The sequence below is a fragment of the Gouania willdenowi genome, chromosome 20 (genome assembly GCF_900634775.1).
Source record: "Gouania willdenowi chromosome 20, fGouWil2.1, whole genome shotgun sequence".
Classification (NCBI taxonomy): Eukaryota; Metazoa; Chordata; class Actinopteri; order Blenniiformes; family Gobiesocidae; genus Gouania; species Gouania willdenowi.
In genome coordinates, this window is record NC_041063.1 from 18271660 (window position 1) to 18294282 (window position 22623).

Consider the following 22623-nt stretch of genomic DNA (forward strand, 5'->3'; position numbering starts at 1 on the left):
TGTGTGTGTGTGTGTGACTCAGGGCTGTAATTGAAGCTTATGACTGAATGAAATCCAGTAGAAACTTAATGAGTCATAGCGCTGCCCTCTCAGTGTAAATCAATAATGAGTTTTTTTTCCTCCTATTTCAGTTCTTAAAGTTGCCGAGGACAATAGACCTTTTTTACACTTCCACATTTTAAACCGGAAGTGGTGCACAACAGCTTCCTGTGGCTATAGCTTTAGCATTAATAGACTGACAGAAATGTCTGTCTCGGTGGTTGTTTTTGTTCTGTTCCTGGTTGCTCTTATGGGCCTCACAATGCTTTTCCGATGGACCCGGAACAACGGAGGCAGCAGAACCAAGCAGTTAGGAGGGATGAGGGTCCGGAATTCTGTATAAAGCCAGGGAGCACTTTTGTATGCAGCCTGCACTTCACTCAGGAGGATTTTGTCAGCGGATCCACCATCAGCCGCCTTAAAAGTGGAGCTGTTGCATCTCTCTTTCCCTGGAATCATTTTTTCGCACCTGCCCGTCTGCCTTTGAGAGGTGCTCAGAAACGTCAGCTTGTCCTCTCACAGCAAACTAGCCAGGCTGAAGCTGCTACTGTGGACCACGATTATGTGTCACCTCCACCCACAGATAAATATCTAAGATGGTAATTTGTATAAATTTGTCATGGTAAATTGTATAAATTTGTCATGGTAAATTGTATAAATTTGTCATATAAGATAATTTTAGTCAAATATAACCATTACTACATTTGCAGGATGTGATACAGCACCAGTGTGTAGTTACATACCATCTAGTGTAGCTAACAGTTTGTTCGCAAAGCTACTTCTTTTCTTACCTTGATAGCTGTGGACACATTCTTCATAGAAGAACCTATACCCATTATCAAGTTTATTTGTTTGGGTAATCATGCTGCGATTGCCTCCGTATCAGTGAACAAAAAAGCTGGCAAGTTGAGCAACGTTGTTGAAAAAACGAGAGCCATTTTCCCTTAGACCCGCAAAAATCAGGAAGTGACTCGGCACTCATATATCAATAAATTAAAGAAATCAAAGAAAGGGAGAATTTAATTCATTCAATAATTACCGTTCGCAAGATTGTTTTTGACTCCATCACATCCACACTGGGTTTGTTACTTCTGACAAACTTCTGAGCTACACAAATGGTATCAGACTTCTCTTTCCTTGTACTAGCTGTATAAATACAATGATTAGGAGAGACCAGCGTACCTGTGTATATGCTGGCGTTGGAGGCTGGGATACCAAACTGGGACTCAATAAACTTTGGGATGAAGGTGATGAAGGCAGTGACGATGGCGCACTCTGCAGTGTAGGACAGGCTGACGAACAGGAAGGTCATATTGCTTAGGATCCTCAGAGCTGCTTTAGGGAGATCTAAGAAAAGATACAGAAACAGAATACATAGCAACATTAATATAAACAGTATGTAATGTCAGATGTGAGTCACATATAAATAAATCTATGGTTAGTATTCACCAGGATGATGAGGATCGTATTTCCTTTATTTCAGCTAATTCTTCATTTTTAGCAGTTAAATCATCAGAGTGACGTGTTCAATGAACTCATAAATCCATAAGCAGCATCCTACTGCCAACTGTGCCAACATGTGCTTCTGAGCTACAAACCAAGCTTCTATAAATCCTCCTTGGTTTATCACAGCAAGGGCAAACATGCCCTCACTGTCGGCTTCCAGGCAGCGTCCATATGAACTGGTCACAGCCAACCGTACACATCGCCCCAACATGCTATCACTGCTGTTACTGGGCAGAAGTCAAAGCACTGCTTCAGCTGAACTCCAGTGTTTTCTTAGGGGACTGCAGGTTGAAGTAGATTGAAAAGGCAATTGTTGTCTGCACAAGAAGTCATAGGGACTATATTGACTCTTTGACCTTAGAGCAGACATGGACAACTGGAGACCTGGGGGCCACATGCAACACGTTTGTGTGACCCCCGAAGGTAAAAGCAAAAAAATGACTCCAAAACACACAAAATGACAGCAAAGATACACTAGATCTAAACAAAAAAAAAAAAAAAAAAAAAAAAACACATTATGACACAAAAGCAACAAAAATACACATACATTTCTTGCAAAACGAACAAAAAAAAACAAAATGATAAAAAAAAAATATATACAAAACGACATCAAAAACACAATATGACAATGAAAAGGCACAAAGTTACTTGCAAAACACACAAGATGGCCACAAAAACAGACAAAATGACTCCAAAAACACACTAACTCCAAAAAAACATACAAAAACAAATAATTAAATAAAACTCCAAATGATAGAAATAAATATGAAAAACACACAAAATGATAGAAAAATGTTCACAAAAATACAAAGAATGACAATATAACGACAAAATGCCCAAAATTATTTGCAAAACACACAAGATGACTGCAAAAATATTCCAAAAACACACAATGACAACTAAAACAGGATAAATTACCCCCCCCCCCAAAAAAAAAAAACACAAAATGATGGAAAAATATACAAAAACCTGTATTTTTTTCCGCTGTATTAAGGCTCAGTATTAAGGCTGTTACTTATTCTACACGCAGACATTAATATTGATATTGTGGCCCTCAGATCAGGAAATCACATTTTTGTGGCCCTCATTGTGATAAAAACCTATGCATCTCAGCCTTGTAGTATCTAAGCAAGCTGGATTGTTGCTGTCAACTTGAGTAAGTATAAAGTAAGTAAGTATAAACAAACGTTACAAATATTGCTAATTTTACAAGTAATGTTTGGTTATATTAATAATCCAGTCAATTTTATGCGGTTTTAATAACTTTATAGCGCGTGTCAAACTGGAGGCGTGTGGGCTAAATTGGGCAAGTCAAAGCATCAGCCCTGGCCCGCAGAGAGATTGTACCACGTGATAATGACAGGAAAAGCATTGGTAGTTGATCACTATGGATTTTAAATGGAATAATCCTTAACTGTGAATTGCAGGTAACCAAAGATAACTGACACCAAAACAGCCATCGGAGGGTTTTTGATTAAACGTGACACCACTGACACACAGAGCTACATTTCCTCTGCACCGTTGGACATTCATTATTCAGGCAGTGCTGCAAATGAAATTGAATTTGTGTTTTCCAATTACTTTGCAACTATGAATAAATCCAAACAGCCATTCATCCAAAGTTGTAGCCTGCAGTGAGAAGTGCACGCAAAAGGTTCATTAAACACATTTCGATCCTTTATCTTTGCACTTCTGCCAAAATAATTAGTGCTACTGCTGCAGTGAGCAGGGCTGTGTTACCTGCAGCATCGCAAACAAAACTTCTGTCAACTTTAAAACAATCGATCACTTCACACAGTTAAATCCCATCTCAGGGGTTTGTGAAAACAAGGTATCACAAAGCTTGTATGTGAGTTTAGCATATACAGTTCCTTCTGCTTCCTGTTAGATCATAACACTGGGGTTTTTAGGCCAGACTTCAGTTGAATTTATCCAGGGATTTGGATGCACCAATGGTCAGGGAAAAAGACTGCACAGGCCTAGCAGTGCTGAGGTGTAAAATTTCATGGGCAGTGTGACAGAATAAGGATTCCCACATTCCTCGGGGATCTGTGGTGTAAGCTGCTCTAGTTTCTAAATTATTCAAGCGTTGGGTTCAAAAGACCTTGAAGGGCTGTAAACTTCATCGTCAAAGACACCTGGACCCTGCTTCATGCGTTTTCCTATTCTTTTGAGTTTTGTTGTTAAGCACAGTGTTTTTCAAATGGGGGTACGGAATGACACTACAGGGGGTACTTGAGAAAGAGAGAGATAATTAACAAATTAAGTGTCCGTCTTGGTCCCACCCCAAGAATTACTTTTTAATGAATTAAAAACAACAAAAAAAAAGATTAAAAAGAAGTGAATTTCTATACTTTCACTTTGTGAATCTAGTTAAACTGTGATTCCCAGGGGTTTAAACCCTGTATGAGACCAATAATTAAAGCTTTCCAGTCACAAGGTTATCATGAGGGGTGTCTCATGTGATCCACAAACCCACCATAATGAACAAAGGAAAAAGGCAGGAGGAATGTGAAGTGGATTATTAATGTCCTTTATCAGGGAGGTTATTAGGAAGTGAGCCAGCCTATCCGGGTGGGAATAGCTGCCTTTGTTGTAAATTCACTTTTTTTTTGTTGTAGGTGGGGAAATGTTAGCCACATATGTCAGCTTTAGCGCTGATCAAAGAAAGGAAAAGAATAGCGACGCTAATCATTTCATTTCTTAGAGCTGGGCCGGAGTCGTCTCTGTGGGTAACAGATGGTGAAATATTCTACAGCAGCTACTCTCAGACCAGCAACTAGCAACAAATGCCACACTGGGGTTATTGTCCGGACTCTAGTCTGTTTGACTGCTACATGAACATTTTTTTTGTTGAACTGAATATAGCAGTAATACATAGTCTGCCCTGAGTCGTGAGTTTTTCTAAAGGCTGCACACGTCTAAAAACAGGTTTGAGCGAGTGGAATTTCACATGGAGAGCACAGACTCTAAGGAAATATAACATCTACTATAAGAATAAATGGCCTTGGAAACATTTTCATAGTTTGGTTTTGGCCTTTTCAGATGATCTTTTAGTACCTGAAAAATCTGCACATCTATAAACTAATAGGTCTCAATTTACTAGAACAAACTAGAGGCATTTATACTTTTCAATCAGGAATTCTCAACCTATGGGTTCACAGTGAGTCCCAAAATAGCTTTAAGTAGGCCAAAGTGATTTTATTTTGAAAGGACAAACAGTCTTCAACTCACAGTTTTAATGCTGTGTTCCAGGAAAGTTGAAATTTGGGATTTTACAACTTGGTACTTGAAAAAAATAAAAACATTAGGTAATAATAATATACAATATTCATTCTATTTACCATTTACTTATTGCGGAACACAGCAATGCATGCTGTATTTATGTTATTTATTTTTTTATTTTAATTGAGACGTTTTGCATTTTATCTTTTTAGCAATTGATTCGTTTTTATTTTATTTTGTTGCCTGTGTCAAGTTTTAATGCCATACGTGAATCACTTTGAATTCTTTGTTGCTGAAATGTGCGACATATTGTTGCCTTTCTTTGTTGGGAAAGATTTTTTTAAAAAAATGCTTATTGGAAATAATCACTAGTAATTACACAAACATTCTCACCTTAATTGTAAATCCCAGTCAGCCATGTTTTTGACATATTTTAACGTGGAACGCTTTGAATTTGAAGATCTGTATATGTAGGTTTTTAATTTTAGAACTGATCTTTTCTTGTGTTTGTCTGCTGAACTGGTCCTAAAGCTCTTTAGTAATTAACCATCAAAGAAGGTCTCACACATTGCTGAACAACTTCTCACCACATGTACTGAGAATCCAAAGCCTTCACCTCTTTTCTAAGAAACTCATCTCCTCTCTTTGTTAATTTTCTGTCTGTATAAACCAATAAACCCAGTGAACACAGCAGCAGAACCTAGCAGGAAACCTTTAAATAATCAAATGCCGTTTATGATACATTTAAGTCTCAGCGGGTAGATCATCTCCTGTAGCAAACCAAGACCCAGAACATTCCAGAATGAAACCTTGTCCTTTTCACATCTACCCCAACTTTGCTTTGCTTGTGATTTGATGCCACGTCTCAGCTGTTTTACAAAAAACAGCTGCATTTGCGTTGTAGTCGAACACTCACACCTTGTGTTCAGAATCCAAACACTGCAGGGACTAAGCATTGAAAAACTTGAAAAAACTGGCCATCGTTTGCACAATGACCCGATGCATCCTGCTGAGAGCCTTCAAACAGTGGGGGAGCTAACAGGGCTCGAAAGAAGCTAAAATGCTTTTGTGGTCAAATTACAAGCTTTGTTGCACACACAGACAAAAATTGATTTCTAAAAAAAAATGCAAGAAAGCTGGTTATGTGCTGAAAGTGCATGAGAGGGCAAACATGTGCAGGACTTTTCTTTTGCCGGTCCATCTATCTCAGCCTGACAGAGGAAATGTTGCTGAGGTAATAAAGAATCTGCTTAGACGGAGGAAAATACTTGCAAACCTAGAGTATAATTTCAGTCTTTTACTATAAATTAAAAATAAATCAATAAACAAACAAAAATGTTCAAGCTTCAGAAATGTTCACAGCCTAATTAAACACACCCTTCCATCAGTAATCAATACCTTTAAATGAGATCTAAATAAATCCCACAGTATCAGATATAAAGACTCATTTAGTCATTTCACGACATTCCTGGTGTAGATATTCTCTGTTCCTCACCTTTAATCTCCTTCCCAAAGCCCATTGAGGATGAAACGTTTTGGCCTTTGCTGCCGCTCTTTTCCTTCATCACATCGTCATCACTGGACACGTCTCCTGGCGAGCTGATTTTCTTTTTCTTCTTCTTCTTGTTTCGAGGGGGAAGCTTTTTGGGGAAGGCAAACATGGGGAAGATGACCAGGAGCATTGCTATGGCACACAAGAGAAAACCGCTCCACCTGAAACACACAAACAACAGATGATTTCAACTATATGCTCACAGTTAACCAACAAACACACACGCATTTCGTACCAGTTGCCGACAAAGCGAGGGTCGTTTTGGTCAATGTTGACGACTGTTTTGGGGTCGACATAAAAACCGATGAGGACGCCTCCCAGCAGATAGCCAGCAGCTGGTCCCAGAGCTCCCATTACATACATGATGGCTGAAAGAAACACAAATGTAATCAAACACACTAATGACAGAATGCCTTTGACGTTTTCCTAAATGAAAGTTAGTGAGTTCTCATGTTGTGAAATATAAATCTGTAATAGTCCTCATTAAAGCCTTCCATGCACCTCAAGGGAGCCATTCATTACCTCTGATTTCTCATCCACCTGCACAGACATCTATGGGAACTCTCCCCCAGCCTTTAGTTCATTTCCGTTCTCTAACCTAAGAGCTCCAGAGGAGTCACCCTGGCATAGGGGTGCACCTGGAGCTGGGACGCAGCAGCAGACCTCAGTGAAAAATTTACCTTACAGGGTCCCAGAGCATCTACGAAGTGAGGTTGTGCATCTCTTAGACGCAGGAAAGTGAAAACTCATTAAAGTTGGAAAACCTCAGTTGGACAAGTGGAAAAATCTCCTGCGGACATCAGGCAGAGACGCTACTTAAAGCCATTTAGCGCTTGGTTTCAGAGGGCAAGCTTTCTATAATTACACCTGGAACATTGCTGTGAGCAATGCGAGGTGTGTGCGTGGACGCGCGTGTGGTCTTGAGAACATACATAAAATGACTCAAAAACCACAACAAATGCAAGCAAAAAGACATAAAATTCCACAAAATGAGAGGGAAAAAAAAAGCAAAAAGCCAACGAAAGTAACATAAAAAATGATGCCAAAAATAGAAAAACATTAACCAAATTACACAAAATGATTCCAAATGCACACAAAACAACAAAAAGAAACCTACACGAGAGCAATTATGCACAAAAAGACATTAAAACAAACAAAAAGGCAACATAAATGCACTAAATGGGAAAAAATACACAATAAAACAAGAAACATACACATAATGACTGATAACACAAAAAAACACAAAAAGACACAAAATGAAAAAAATAAAATGACAAAAAAAATACAAAATGATTTAACAACACAAAAAAGGACAACAGAAATACAAAAAAAACAAGAGAAATACACGATATGACAACTAAAATGCACAAAACGAATCATAAACCAAAACAAAACAAAAAAACCACCACAAAATTAGAGAAAAACAAACAAATATATACAAAATTATTTAAAAACACATAAGGACAACAGAAATACACAAAAGGAGAGAAATATACCATAGACAATATGATAACACACACACACACACACACACACACACACACAAAATGACAAAAAATACACAAACCAACAACCAAAATACATTAAATGAGAGAATATTACACAATACGGCAACAAATATACACAAAAAGGCTACAAAGAACTCAATGAAAATACACAAAATCTTGTGTTAATAATTGGCGATTGTTATGATCATTAGTAATAGTATTTTCCATGTCTTCCTTAATCTGCTTCCCACTTCTTAACACACCCACATACAGCCCAATATGAAGCAACAGTCTACATTATTTCATTTATCTTCACTGTTTGATCATGTCATTGTCCATCTCATTTTAAAAATCTCTTTCCTCTTACTGTTGGTAAGAGGCAGAGCCACAGTTTTTTCTGTTCACGCTGAGAGGAATCCAGGTGCCGATCTCATTTCAATATGATTGACATATGTAAAGGGAGGCGGCATATAAGAGGTCACATCAATGCTGATTCAAATGTTTAAAGGACAGGAGCATGGTTCCAGTCGTACGCACAGGTTGTGTACGCCTGTCTCTGGATTAAGACGTAGGCTTATTTCACGCAAGTCTTTGTACATGAGGCCCCACGTTTGGGCCGCAGACATATGAAATAAACTGACTTCTGCTGTATTGCTTTAAATTTAAATTTGTTGTCATGGATTAGCACTTCATTATTGCTGTGTGGGTATGTGTGCAAATGGTTCAAATGTATCTGTGTAAAGCAGAAGTTTCTCCCACTTAGACTTTAGTTAAAGTTTTTCCTTGGGAAATATCTGACATGCATAATTTTTCAAATTTTCTAGATTTTAAAGTAATTATTTTTGGGATGCCGTCACCGTGTTTGTGTGCAGACGTGAAGCAGCAATGCTGGTGTTTGGCAGTTGTGCCGTGTGTCTACGCCAACACTTAAAATGTCTAAGCTCTGTAGTTGGAGTTCGAGGTGGACCTCCTCTGCATGCATGTGCACACGTTTCCTAACCATTAAGTGAGTTTGTGTTTGTCAGAATTGAAACTCAAACATCATCTAATTTCAGTCCATTTCACCAGAAGTTTTTGCTGTCGTGCATCATTCGTGCCTTTGACCAGAAGTGGTGAGGAGAAAAATAAAACTCAATCTACTCAATGTCAGACCCTTCTGGGTAAACATTGCAAAAGTAAAAGATGAAATCTTTAGCTATGGAATTACCAATGTCTTCCAATCTATGTACTATTATCATACTCAGCTATACGATCTGAGGATTTGTACCTCTACAAAGTTATGTTGTAAAAAAAAAAACATTACAAGAAACTGGCCAAGAGTCTAACTTTAACTTTGTCACAATGGGAAGAGATAATGGAAGAAATTTATGCGACGGAAAATGTGACCCACGACATTAGACTGAACTCTGCTAATTTTGATCAGAAATGGAAGAAATGGACAATATAATATACTAAATAATAATATATATAATATACAATATAATACCCTATTATCAATTATAATACCCTGCTGTTTTGTTTGATATCATTTGTAAATTGCATAAATAAAGAGTAAAAAAAAAAAAACTCAATCCACAAAAGAACCTTCAACAAATGTGTTTATCAGCCTGAAACAGAGCCACTGTATTGAGAAAACACAGGCACTGAACTCAACTTTTCATCGTTGCATCAACAGACTTCCAGTAAACTAACATTTGCATGTATAACATTACCGTAACTTAACACGTTTGCAGATCTGATAGCATTTAATTCTCATAAATCTGCATGTACAAACATGAATCACTTCTCTGGCCACATAAAGCAGCTGCTCAGCCATGCTTTCTAATGTTCTCACTATCATAACTCATCTTTTTAACTCCTTTCTCTCAGACCTCTCTCATATCCTGCTGGATGAAGAATGAGTTCTTAGCCAGTCAAGCCATTTACACAAAGTAACCGGATATTGCCACCAGTGGACAAACAATAAATAATTACCACTTGATAGAAAGGACAAGTCTAGGACTTTGCCACCAGCATCTTTGAATTGAAAAAAAAAATGTCGCAACATTTGAGCGAGTAAAATAATGCCATGATGTATGCAGCAAAAAGGGGTAGGAACAATAAAAGCAGAGATTGCAGGTTTTTATTATTTTGCCTTCAGTTGGTTTATGAATGCCAGTGATGGACAAAATATCAAACACACTAAGTCTGTTTTTTAGTTGCAGATGAAAATGTTAGTGTCAAAGTGGGGATTAAAAGTTGGATCTTTCAGCAACACTTTAGTTGAAGTTTTATACTTAAGTCTGACATTACGCTGTCATTATTATGACATGACACCTGTCATTAGCATGAATAAGGTGTCATTAAGGCTGTCATTAAGTGTCATTTGTTACCCAAACCCTAACCAATAACCCTACCAAACCACAATATATCCCTCCACCTAACCCAAAAAATGCCAACAACATAGCTGCAAAGGTGTCGTAACTTAGCGAAAGGTGTCATAATTTTGTGAACGACACTTAATGACTGCCTTCATGACACCTTATTCATGCAAATGACAGCATATAACAAGCCAAAGATCCATTTAAAAAAAGAAAAAAGGAAGAAAAAAAGATAACGCGCTGATTAATTTGAAATCTCTCGAACAAACATGACAGGCTTGGACATTCCCACCAGGCAAAGTCAAAGTGCACTATTTGTGTTTCCTCTCGGTCTTTGTCCTCCACTATAGCACCCCAGTCAGGACCTTTAGGTTATTGTGTATCTTTGTCCTGCCCCTTCATCCATCATGTTCCGTGTTTTACCTAAATTTAAAGATGAATGGGGCCATAAAGTATGAGCTATCTATTACTCTACTCTGCCCATTAGGCACAGAGCTGAGGATAGCCAAGGATAAGCAGGTTGGGGAAACAGAGGATTGGAGGGTGGCCTGAAGGGCGGCCGAGCAAAGCCACTGGTTCGAGGAATATGCTGGCACAGCAGCGGCGCTCTGTCTCCCACAGACACGCACTGGGATGGCAGACGGGAGAGGACTGCAGGCGGTGCATGACAATGAGAAACGCATGGCGCCCACAGGGCTTGCTTTCCTCAATTATGCAACAGACCTTCACCAGCATCATGTGAAGGACAATATATGAAGACCTCATTGCTTTCTGCACGTGTGGAGTTAATGGATGAGGTGCCCTCTGTTATAGTTATTGACATTTTACTCCCATGTTATACAGAGTCAGCATCTCAATCATCACTGGAGTCAATCTGGTTTCCAGTATGTTGAGGTAATAACAGCATTGTTCAGTGGACATGCTTCAGAACACATGCTGTGGGGGAAATTAAAAAGTCTACAAGTAAACATTTACACAATACGGTATTGGAACTTGATGAATAAATTATTATTATTTCTAATTTTTTGCAGAGCTCTGAGAGGAAAAACATGCGTCCTATGACTTCATTAATTTACTTTAAAAACAAAGGATAAAAGGAAAGAGAAACTTTCCACTTGAAAGTTTCTAATGTAAACAATCCGTTTGTTGACATTTTCACGAATTGCATTGTGGGACGTCGAGTCCCGTCAATGGACGGATAGAAGTGTTTTTATTTTCCTTCTTTCTTAACGTGATTACTTGTGTTTCTTTGCCAGACAACGAAAACAGCATTTTTGTTTGAGTTTATTACCAGTATTCCCCGTGATATCAGAATAAAGTAAAAACACTTCTCTGCACGCATCTCCAAGACTCCATATCCCACAATGCAATGTGCAAAAAATGTCAACAAATGTAGCATTTAAGGGAGAAATGAAAAACTTTCAAGGAGCAATTTTATCCATTACATATTTTTTGGATCAAATGATCTTAGATTAATTAGTCAATGAGACACTATTTTACTGATTAGAAAGTTATTGGGAGTAGCTTCTTCAAATATACACATTATGTACAAATATACCACATAACATACAACGGCTTTGCTGTGGAACAAGGTCAAACAAGGTCTGGCATCAATCTCCAGTAATGAAGTTCCTGGATGTGTGTCCATAGTTAATAGAATACCAAGGATAAAAGTGAAGGATGAACAACATTAAAGGGTTTTATGCTTCATTATTGACCTCACTTCTGTGTTCGAGCGCCACTGATAGTGATGGATGGACAAAAAGATACCAAGCAGAGGGGAAGAGTTCCTTGACAAAAATCCATGATGGAAAAAAAGGCAATAAAGCGGGAGAATAAATAGAAAACAAAGCTGCCACTGAACAGAGTACAAGGGCTAAGGAAGAGAAGACAAGGAGTTAAAAAGATAGAACAGGAAGAGTGAGGGGTGTCTGGTGACTGATCCTGCTGGGTAACACAATGCTGAGGGACTACAGCTTGATCAGCAATATCTCTGATATAAAAGCATCAGGGAGCAGCACTGCTCTGTGAGTTCCCTTCTACCTCTTTGGCTTTGACTTAAGCAGCCTTTGTATTCATGAGCTGCACTGACTCATTCATAGCTCCCAGGAATGAATGCAAGGTGAATTGAGATTGGAAAAGATATTATTACTCATATTTCTGGCCACTGAGACAGAAAAATGTGTGAATGAAACTACAAGTAGTCATAAACATGCCTAAAGCTCTGTGTTGACCTTTGGTTCTTCACCCATGATGAAACTCAACCTGAGCAGCATAGATAAAGAGGAACCTCCTTGATGGCTGTATTAATTATCGCACAGTAATGATTTGATCTAATTATGGGGCATAAAAAAGGACAAGGACTTGCAATTCAAAAGGGACAAACCACAATTAACGACCATCCTCAGCTTTCAAACCTGTGTATTGCATCTGTAAGTCACAACTTTGCTACACGAAACAAGATTAACATACCCAAGTTTAACCCACAATCCTGAGTCGACTGACCTGCATTCCTGTTTTCAGAAAAGCAGATCAGTGTTGGCTTAATTTGGGTTTTTTTTTTAATCACAACTTGATCCTGGAAAATGCTTGAAATTTAATTAATTTGTAAATATAGAGCACTCTGTTTTGTTTAGATATCTAATTATGTGCTATGTGGTCAGCAAATGTGAAAATGTTGCGCTTGTTAATTATTCAAGCAGATCAGTGTCTATGAGAGACGAACTTCTACTAATACAAACATAAATAAGAGTTTTATGCCCACAATGCCAAAAAAATGCACAAACTAATTCTCAATTGTATCACAGAATATGTGTATTCACTGCTTTAGTATAAACCGCAGCACAGCTCTGTTTTAAAATTATCATTATTTTATTTTCTTGTTCTCTTGTTAAGGTCTTGTGTTGTTGGCTACGTATTCTTTCCTCCTTTGGCTGGAGAGACTTTGTTTGCGATGAATAATGTACTACTCCACCTATTAGCCTACAAAGCTCAGTCAGCCTCTAAACAAGCCTGGGAATAGATCGCAGGCACCAACATAGTGACCTTGGATTGCTTTTCAAGAGAAAATGTGAGCGCTGTGTAGTCCCTGGAAGATACAATAACATTGCATTCTCAGCATTATTCATAGCTTATGTCGCTTTGATTTAAGTAGCAATAGTCACTTGACTAAGGAAGAAATAATCAGTTTTCACACTAGATACAGAAAGAATCTGCTTCAGTGGCTGTGCCTTATTTAATAATATTGACTTTATGTGATCTAACAGCAAAGGCTGCAAAGCCCTGATTGGCTGCGCTCAAAGACTGAAGCCCTTTGAAAAGTCTTGTCGAAGGTGACAGCTGTGATAAATGACCAGAAATGTACCAACACAGAGGGATCCTGTCCCATGTGTCCCCGCTTTTTTTCCAGTGGGGTACCCTCTGTCTTGTGACCCCCTCCCTTTCCAGTGGGACAAGAAGAGGGGGAAGACAATGAAAAGGAGGCAATGACAGCACTGTCACACAACCCGATTTGCTGAGGCAGCAGTGTCTTCTTACGTGTCCTAACCTTACAGCTTCACCCAAAGGTCATTTAAAGGGAGAACGGCCTGACACGTGCACGCACGCACACACACTACATTAATAGCAATCATCTTATCAATGGACAATCTTTAATACTCTACTCTAGATTTTAAAATCTAGATTTTAGATTAGAAAATAGATTAGGACAGAATGAAACTAGAGCGCTCAGAGATGGAAAACCAAATCTCCTCTTTGCTAGATATTGATCATGGTACCGTGACCAGGATCGCTTTAAAGTAGTGATGCACCAAAATTACGGCCAAAAATGGCCCAAAAATTCATTTTCGGCCGAAACTGTTTTCTCACCGAAACAAGGCGACCAAAACAATTTTAGAAATTTTTAAAATGAATTCATACAATTACAATTTTAGTGAGGTTAGTACACATTGACTCCCATAAATGCAATTGTGCAAATAATTTGCATAATAATCTATTTCGGTGTTTCGGTTTTCAGCCTAGGTTTTCTGATTTTTGGTTTTGGCCAAGGATTTTTTATTTCGGTGCATCCCTACTTTAGAGGCTTGGCAAAAATATTTATGTAGTAGGGCTGTAGTCAACCAAAGGAATGGATGGTTGACCAAGACTAAGGCACACGTAGCGATTAGTCGCCACTCCCCCCCCAAAATAAAAAAAAAAGGAGAATGAATGAGCAGGTGCAGAGGAGGGCGAGGAGAAAAAAAAAAAAAAGAGAGACAAGTATTTTGTTTTGGCTTTGTGTGGTGCCAATTCGCTTTTAAACACAGACCATTTATGATATGAACCCCTCCCTTTTTTTAAAATTGCAATGAAATGCGCAATCTGGATTCAATTCTGATCAAAGTCGTCAGGTAATTAAAGAATCAATCCGACATAACAGTCAAATTCCATAAAGATTGGTCAATATGAACAGAGACACAAATGTTTTACATTTTGCCAATTAAATCAATTTAATAACATGTAAACGTACATTTTTGGAGAAGCAGTAGCTGCTCTGGTGAACTTTACTGAAGCTTAAAATGTGGGTAACAGTAAATCTTCACTTTGTTAAAGATAAAGCACTGCAAGCACAGTGAGAGGCAAGTAAGGCATCCCCTTTAGTCATCCATGTGTTACTTGTTCCTAAGTCATTGAATAATTATTAAAATTTAATAATGCATTAAAGAGTGTCTACCATTGTACAGAGCAAACAGTGCAAAGTAAAAGGCAAGATCACAAGATTCCAATGTAGCTTAACACGCAGAGACAAAAATCGTCAACCCTTGATAAAGAATGAAGACGTTTGATCCTGATGATCAATAAGTCAGCACAGATGGATACAAACCCAAGGCTGAATATCGACCCAGATCATGAGCAGCAACATTAAAGCTTTTCTAGAAGACCACACATCAGCCTTTGTACCCAAAGTACCAAGTCCAGACATTCCTTTATAAGCCCATTAAGCAAAGACACGACAAGTCACAAGGTATTCTGAGCCCAGCACAGAGATTAATGACCCAGAAACTGTGGCTCATGCAGATGGAGGTACTCTGGTGATGTGGTTCATGAGTCATGACAAGGCCAAAGTGGGAGAAGCCATAAAGTCAATATAGAGTTTCAGATTCAGAAAACTTTATTTATCCCCAAGAAGCAATTCAGTTTGCAGTAGTGGGTTGGGTTGCAGCAAGGGACAGAAAATTACACATACATTTCATCTCATCAGTCAGTCACTATGCAGGAGAAAAACAAACAGCCATGAAGGTCACAGCAGTTACGGCATTGCGATAAAGTGCAATATTGTCAATAAATAAATAAAAATAGATTCAACCCTAAAAACAGTATGAGAGACATCTCATTTGGCTCTCTCACTAGTATTTAAAAACTTTATGGCGGAAGGAATAAAATAGTTTGTGTACCTATTTGCGAGGGCCACGGTAGATTTGTCCCTCAATTTAGCCAAGAATGCTCAAACAAAGTGTTCCACGGGCCAAAACTGCCCGTTTGTTGTCAACAACTTAGTATTCTTTGGAGCGGAACGCCGTTTACGGAAGTTCTACTGCGGAGCCTCCATGGTGTGCACTGCCACCGCCCCCCGCCGTCTGTGTGTGTGAGGTGCTAGTCTCCGCTACCTGAAGCTGCCGCGCTGCAATACATCATGGAACGCTACTTGGTTAAGACCAGACAACCATCCAACAAAGTGAACCATTTCAAGTTCCTCCATCAGATCCACCCAAAGTTCCACAAACACGGTGACAGAGATGAACCCGTAGCCACGATTATGAACTGGAAACTCAACTAAAGCTAACTATGCAAAGCTAACCCACCGACACACAGAGCTAATGCTAACCACTCCACAAAAGGAATAGATCAAGTAAAAAGATTAAAAGAACACGTCTTACTGTCATAAAGCAACAGAAAAGCTAACATGAAACATGTTGTGCGAAATAAATGTTAGCATAAATACTAATGTCACTATTCATCTGTCCCAACTTGTGAAACAATTTTTTTTAAATTACTTTTCACGTGTTCACAGACAAAGCTGGTCCCATTAGACTAATGTAACATTGAGATTATTACACCTAAATATACTGAATGATTAAATCAGAGTTATTTATCAATCATAACTTTATGTAACTCATTATCAAATATGAAATAAACAAGATTCATCAGCAGTAAAAACACTGTATTTTGTGATTTTTTTGTTTTTGTGCACCAACTACCAAGACAAATTCCTTGTACTGTCCTTAAAACTGTACATGGCCATTAAAAACATTTCTGATTCTGATACCAGTTGCAGATGCCCGTACGGATAGGAGAAAGTCTAGGTTGTGAGTGATACGACAGCAGACATCCAGCTCACCGGCATGACAGTAGATGTCAAAAAAGACTAAAAATATGCATAGAAGCCAATAGATCTTCAGGGTGTTTGTCCGCCTCCTGAACATTGACAGCTCCAACACTGGCTCATGAAAAAACACACGGATTTAAGGTACTTGCTGCGAGCAACACACTCTGCACACTGCCCATCATATGCGTTGGTATGTATTTGTATACTTCACTGAAGTAATGGGGAAATATCATTTCTGCCAAGGCTCAAACAATATGGGTGAACCATGTTCCATGGTGTGGGGAATCCCAGGAAGTATATGATTAATTTTTAATGAAGACTGCAAGACATTTTCCTACCCAGGATTCCCCTACACTCCTTTTGCATTAACCATATTATGAAATACTAATTCCTTTGCTGGTTACTGCTCTGCAGACTGAGATGTTAACTTCTGCTGCTGCCCAATCACCAGAATCTACTTCAAAAGATGAAGGAGCAGCACTAAATGCAAAGAACAGCAAAGGCTTGAAATCAAGTGGGATTGCTGTGATGGAAAGAGAACCCAGTCAGTGATGCATATCAGGGCAGACTTCAGTGACCCACTCGTCTGTGCTGCAGTGAAGCATATGACTGAACCTCTAAATGCATCAGTGTTAAATGAGCAAACCCCATGCAGGATGTATGATTTCAAGTAACGCTAAATGGCCTTCACTTTGGCTTTCATGGAAACTGCTTGTTTGCACACAAGCAAACAAATGCTTGCGTATGCAGGTTACTCATGTTCCATTAAGAGCATCTCCTGTTAGAGGAGCATTGACCTAGGTTCAGTGTGCAAAACCATCATCCAACATTAGGCTTATTTTACAAGTCACATTCAATAAACTGAAAAACTCCACCTCTACTTGTTTTTTCATTCCCAGCCTGACAACTGGACCTGGGCAAAATAAACTTAGCAGGTTTCAAAATAGAGCAGCAAAGTACAGCCAACCTCTGCAGGTTTTTACAAAAAAAAATCATCTATTTTATTTATTTATATTTTAGAAATGTAGGGAAAAAAAGTAAGAAAGAAAGAAAGTTCCTGGAGTCAGACCAGTCCGTTCTGCATTTGTATGCATGTTTGCAGATTCTTTGATATATTGGTAGTGTATTTTTGTTTTTGGTATATTTACGTGCAAATGTCCAACCTGCTGTATCAGAGGTTTTTTGTTGCATTCACATATTGTGAAAGTTTAGTCAGCCCCTTCAGAAAGCTATTGTAAAATGCACACACATCTTAGACATCTGTTTCAGCCGACACAGCAAAAAACAAATGATGCACACTTAAGCTCTGAACAACAAGGCAGCAGGAGGGACCAACTCAGAAGAAAGGAATCTGGTGAACTTATTGTACCCCTGAGCACATTTTAAATATCACCCTCATGGCGATGCAAATTGTCATATCCCTTCATGCAAAAACTCCATATGACTGTGTTGTCTTTGAAATTTAATTCAAATACAGATTATAGTTCCAAACCAGCACATAAACTCATGTCTGGTGTCAAAAAAAGACAACAGCAGGGGAGCTTCTTTTTCTCTTGGGCTATTGAATATTTTGGTAATCGACTATTTTATCGATTAATCGCATAAACAATACTTTTGCATGATTAAAACTTAATTTTAAATATACAAAAGAACTTAAGACCGATCACTTAATGATACAAAAGTTGTTTCCTTTTTTTTGGCAACATTTATTTAAAACATATTATGCAAACAAAGTAGAAAAAGAAAAAACATTTGTCACAAAAAAATTCCACTACATCTGATACCAACCGAAGATGAATAATGCAGGCATGGTGATGAAAAAAAAAAGATACCTAAAAAATATTTTTTTTTGTTTTGTTTTGTTTTTTTTAAACAAACTAGGCTTTCACGCAGAGACATTTCAACTTTCTTTCTTTTTTTAATTTTACAATTGAGGTATTCAACGACCTTGATGAACTGTTGCATCGCTATTCTTCTGATTGACAACAATAAAGTAATGTGGCACAACTTTTAATAATTTGTGGCCTGATTTCCTGAATACCGCCACCTATTGGCAAGGATGACTAATAAATCTTTCTGCCTACGATGCAGTCATAGATGAGATCAGATACAGTACTTATTTTGATAAGACCCTAATATTTGGTCAGATAGATGTATTGCTATGGACAAACTTGTTTTATATAAAGTACATATATTTAGGATTACATACATGTATCAGATCTAGTTTTATTTAGATTTAATCTTTACATTATAGTGAGGATTATTTTTAAATTTCAGTGACAGTGAGAAATCAATTCAAGCTTTTCTTCTTCAGTGTGCCCTTTGGTCAGTCTAATCAAGAGAACTCATCATCCAAAAAGGTAAAGCGTGAGGGAAATAGATTGGTTCCTGTGTTTCACTTTCCTTGAATTAGATTTAGTTTCTAAAATCCCCGAGCACTGCTTCCACACATTTTATTATTAAGTGTTTAAAAAAAATGTGTTAGAAAACTGATCATTGTAGGAATTTCAGCTTTGTTTCAAACTGCAGGAAGAAACCTTTGATCAAAACCAAGCGCCATTTTTAAATTAAGCTCAAAAAGACCATCACAAAATAATTTCATGAGGCTAACAGTCACACAAAGGGATTGTAGGGCCCTATAAAATCCGTTTTATTTTTTTCCAAATTCCGTTTTTTCCACTTTAATTTTTTAAATTCCGTTATTTATTTTTTTAAAGAAATATTTATCATTTTTTACAGAAAATATTAGTTTTTAACTCCTTTGAGGAAACAAATTAAATAATAATAAATAAATAAAATAATAAAAATAAATAATAAAGTTCACACAATTAAGTTGTAGTGTCATGTATTATTCTGACTGCTCCTTTTTAATTATTTATATGTCACATAAAGATGTATAAGAACAGCATTAATGTCACCTGATTCCATCTCAGGGATCAGTGGTTTACTGAATCTGATCAGGTTCATTGATTAGGTTCTGATCAATTTAGTTTAAATTAACCTAATTTAAACTACCCTATCTTCTGTGTAATGTGGAATTTGACATTGACTAGATCATGCAACACACTTCATTTTTGTGTTTCATTAGTTAATTTTTCATTAATTCATTATTTCAACATGCATTTTACTGTAGCTCTGATGAGATGTTAGAATGTGATATTCTAATTACGTTGCTCAACGGACTTATTTTGTAAACCGGAAGTTTCCATTGAAACGGTTGCACTTGAGGTAGCTTGCTGAATGTGTAGCTACGAGTCACGGACAAAAAGCTGGAATAAAAAGAACTAAATTACAACACGAACTGAGTTATTCTTAGTTAACCAGGCATAACAGTTCTAACACTGAGCAGGTTTCTTTCAGTTGACCAGGGCTGGACAGTGATAGCATATCACTTGCATTTGCCCCTAAAAAAACGTGTGAACCGCAAAAAGGAAAAAGTGCCAGCGCAGAGTCCTGCTGATGGATGAGTGGCCATGAAAGAGGAATGAATTAGGGGCTAAGGAACCACATTATATAGCTCAGCATCTGAATCCATCATGGTAGACAGACTAAGCTTTTAGTTTTTAACTAGCTTGCACCTGCAGCTTTTCATCTTCTCAATAGCAGACATGGCATCACCATCGGGTGGTTGGCATCAAAGCTGTACCCCTACTTGTCAGCATGTTCAGTCAGCTCCATGAATTTGAAGCCTCTTAATAAACCCCTCACACTCTTGAATGAACCAGACGGAGTATTGTTTTAAACACTGAAGAAAGTCATAAATTATCAAAAACAATAAAATATCTTCTAAGACCCTGTCAAGAAGAACAGATTCTGACCTGCCAGAACCTTAAACAAAATTTCCAATAAATGCTTATATGATAATTGTGGTAAAGCATGGAAAAGACTAAATTAATTAGGGTTTTAATACTGGGTTTTCATTACAGATTCGCAAAATAAAAGCAATATTTCTAAATGGCAACTAAGTATAATTGCGCTTTGAACTTCTTTCCATTGAAAGCTGTTTTGAACAGGAGCCTTGCAACTACCATGAAATGTCATCCAGCGAGACTTCGCACAGGAAGACGGATGCTCCAAACCTTTGTTGTTTCAAGCCTAATGTGGCAGTAATAATTTTTAAGTATAATGCTAATAAAAGTCCTGATCTCCTCTTCTGTCTACAAGTACAGAAGTCTTGTTTTCGCGGAGAGAATTGGTCATGTGACCAGATACCTCATATCATCAAGTGTTTCCATAGACCTTTTACGGCACATTTCAATATCAAAACATCTGAAATTACTCTTCATGAAAAAGTTAAAACTTTTTAGCGATATTTGAGTGTTTTTCATTACCAATTTTTATTGCACCATTTAGATTTTGCAAATTTCCAAGGGTAATGTAAACGTAGCTACTGATAAGCAAGATAAGCTCACGATCATCTGTTATCTGTTACAATCGTGAAAACAACTGCCTCCAACCCAGATTGGTTTGAAACCTCACTCATTTTCAGTGCAGGTGCATAAACAGTCACAGGCTGCTACCCCCAAACCCCCCCCCCCCACAGCAAATACTCTATGCCAGCACTCAACAGCTGCTCTCGTTCCATTGACACCATGTCCTTTTGACTGCGAACCACGAGGCCCCTCGAAATGTAAAATGCAATGAAAGGGACACAAAAGCCTGAGAGATTTAGATTGGTGCCACTAAGAAACAAAGATCTGTAAATAAAGTTTGTGTTTTAACTGATGAAATCATACTGCTTCGTTCAGAGGCATTAACAAGCTGTAAATGAATGTGCACTGCTGGATTTGTCCTTGTCTGAGTTCCTGTCAAGAAACATTTTTGGCCCTTGTGCTTTATTTTCACCTTTTCTGCCTGTGTGAGTTTGTGCGAGAGCATGTGTTCAGCAGTGATCCCACAGGGTTCGATGGAAAAATGTTCAGAGCCATCCATCTCCCATGGAGCGGGCTCCTGTTACTCCTGCTAGCTTTAAAACTAATAGATCTCTTTGCAGCTAGCGGAGAAAGACAAGAGCTGAAAGTCAAAAGATGAGAAATCCCACAGAGATAAAAAATTATCTGATGTATTATAGTGTTCTTTTGTTAGCAGTGTAGAATTACTCGGGACATGTTTGACAGTATCAGTGTTAAAGGTGAGATGCTGTTTTAATCTGTTCTCAACATGTACTTATCGTACATTCATGCAAAAAGTAAATACCACCAACTCTTTTCTCTCAAGCACAGCTTTCTTGCTCACACTCCAACCAAGTAACCCAAAGGTCAAGGAAAACAACAGCCATAGAACAAAACACTGGAATCATAGCATAGCCTTTTTATCATCTTCTTAGCAAAACAGCAGATAGGGCACACCAGAAGGGAAGAATGTAATGTAATTCATCTTGATGTGGTTGTTTCAGTCTTTCTCTGCTGCGTACATCCAACTGTGATCCCGAGAGAGGTGACGCATGTTGAGACGTGTTGGAACCCAAAGCAACTCAGTATCTCTCTTTCTCAGAGCACTGCACGTGATAGCAGCATTACCGTCTGTCCTGACAAGCATTACAGGACAAGCAGCATCGTTGGCAACTGATAAACATCGGGTAATTACTGAACAAATTATATCCTGACTGGAAACAACATGCAGAAGGACATGTTTCTCCTCTTAGCGCTGATCATTTTAATCAAAGGGGAAAACAAAGCAATTGACTTAAAGAGCTTAAAAAATGGCAAAAAACACAACATTAATTTCAATTTTAATTACTAACCTGATTATTACCACTTCTGAAAGTTATTTTCTTTAATGTTTCCATAAATGAGAATCGATGAAGATTGGATGAAGTAAGAGGGGTCAAAGAGGGAACAAAAACAAAGAAAACATTTCTTTCCTGTAAAGCTGAGGAACAAAGCGTTCCTTGAAATTCCTGCAACCACAGGCTTGGTTGTGGTATTTCCCCAGGAACATTCCCACACTGTCCAAACAAACCAACACAACCGAGGACTGGTCACCAGTAACTGGCCAGTGAACTTGAGCATTAACACTCGAGTGGTTATGGTTGGGACTTCAATAGCAGGAAAAAGTCACATTTCCTGTCGTATTGTGTTACTGAATTTC

The 22623-nt window shown here is 38.0% G+C and overlaps 1 protein-coding gene across 1 annotated transcript in view; it reads right to left on the reverse strand.

Annotated features, from left to right (window-relative positions):
• The window catches only part of slco5a1 (solute carrier organic anion transporter family member 5A1), a 40488-nt gene that overhangs the window by 10813 nt on the left and 7052 nt on the right, over positions 1-22623 (reverse strand). The window contains exons 3-5 of the mRNA XM_028434260.1: positions 6558-6690; positions 6266-6483; positions 1222-1386 (exon numbers count right to left, since the gene is read on the reverse strand). Of these exons, the coding sequence (XP_028290061.1) occupies positions 1222-1386; positions 6266-6483; positions 6558-6690 (516 nt within the window). The remainder of the gene's footprint in view (positions 1-1221; positions 1387-6265; positions 6484-6557; positions 6691-22623) is intronic.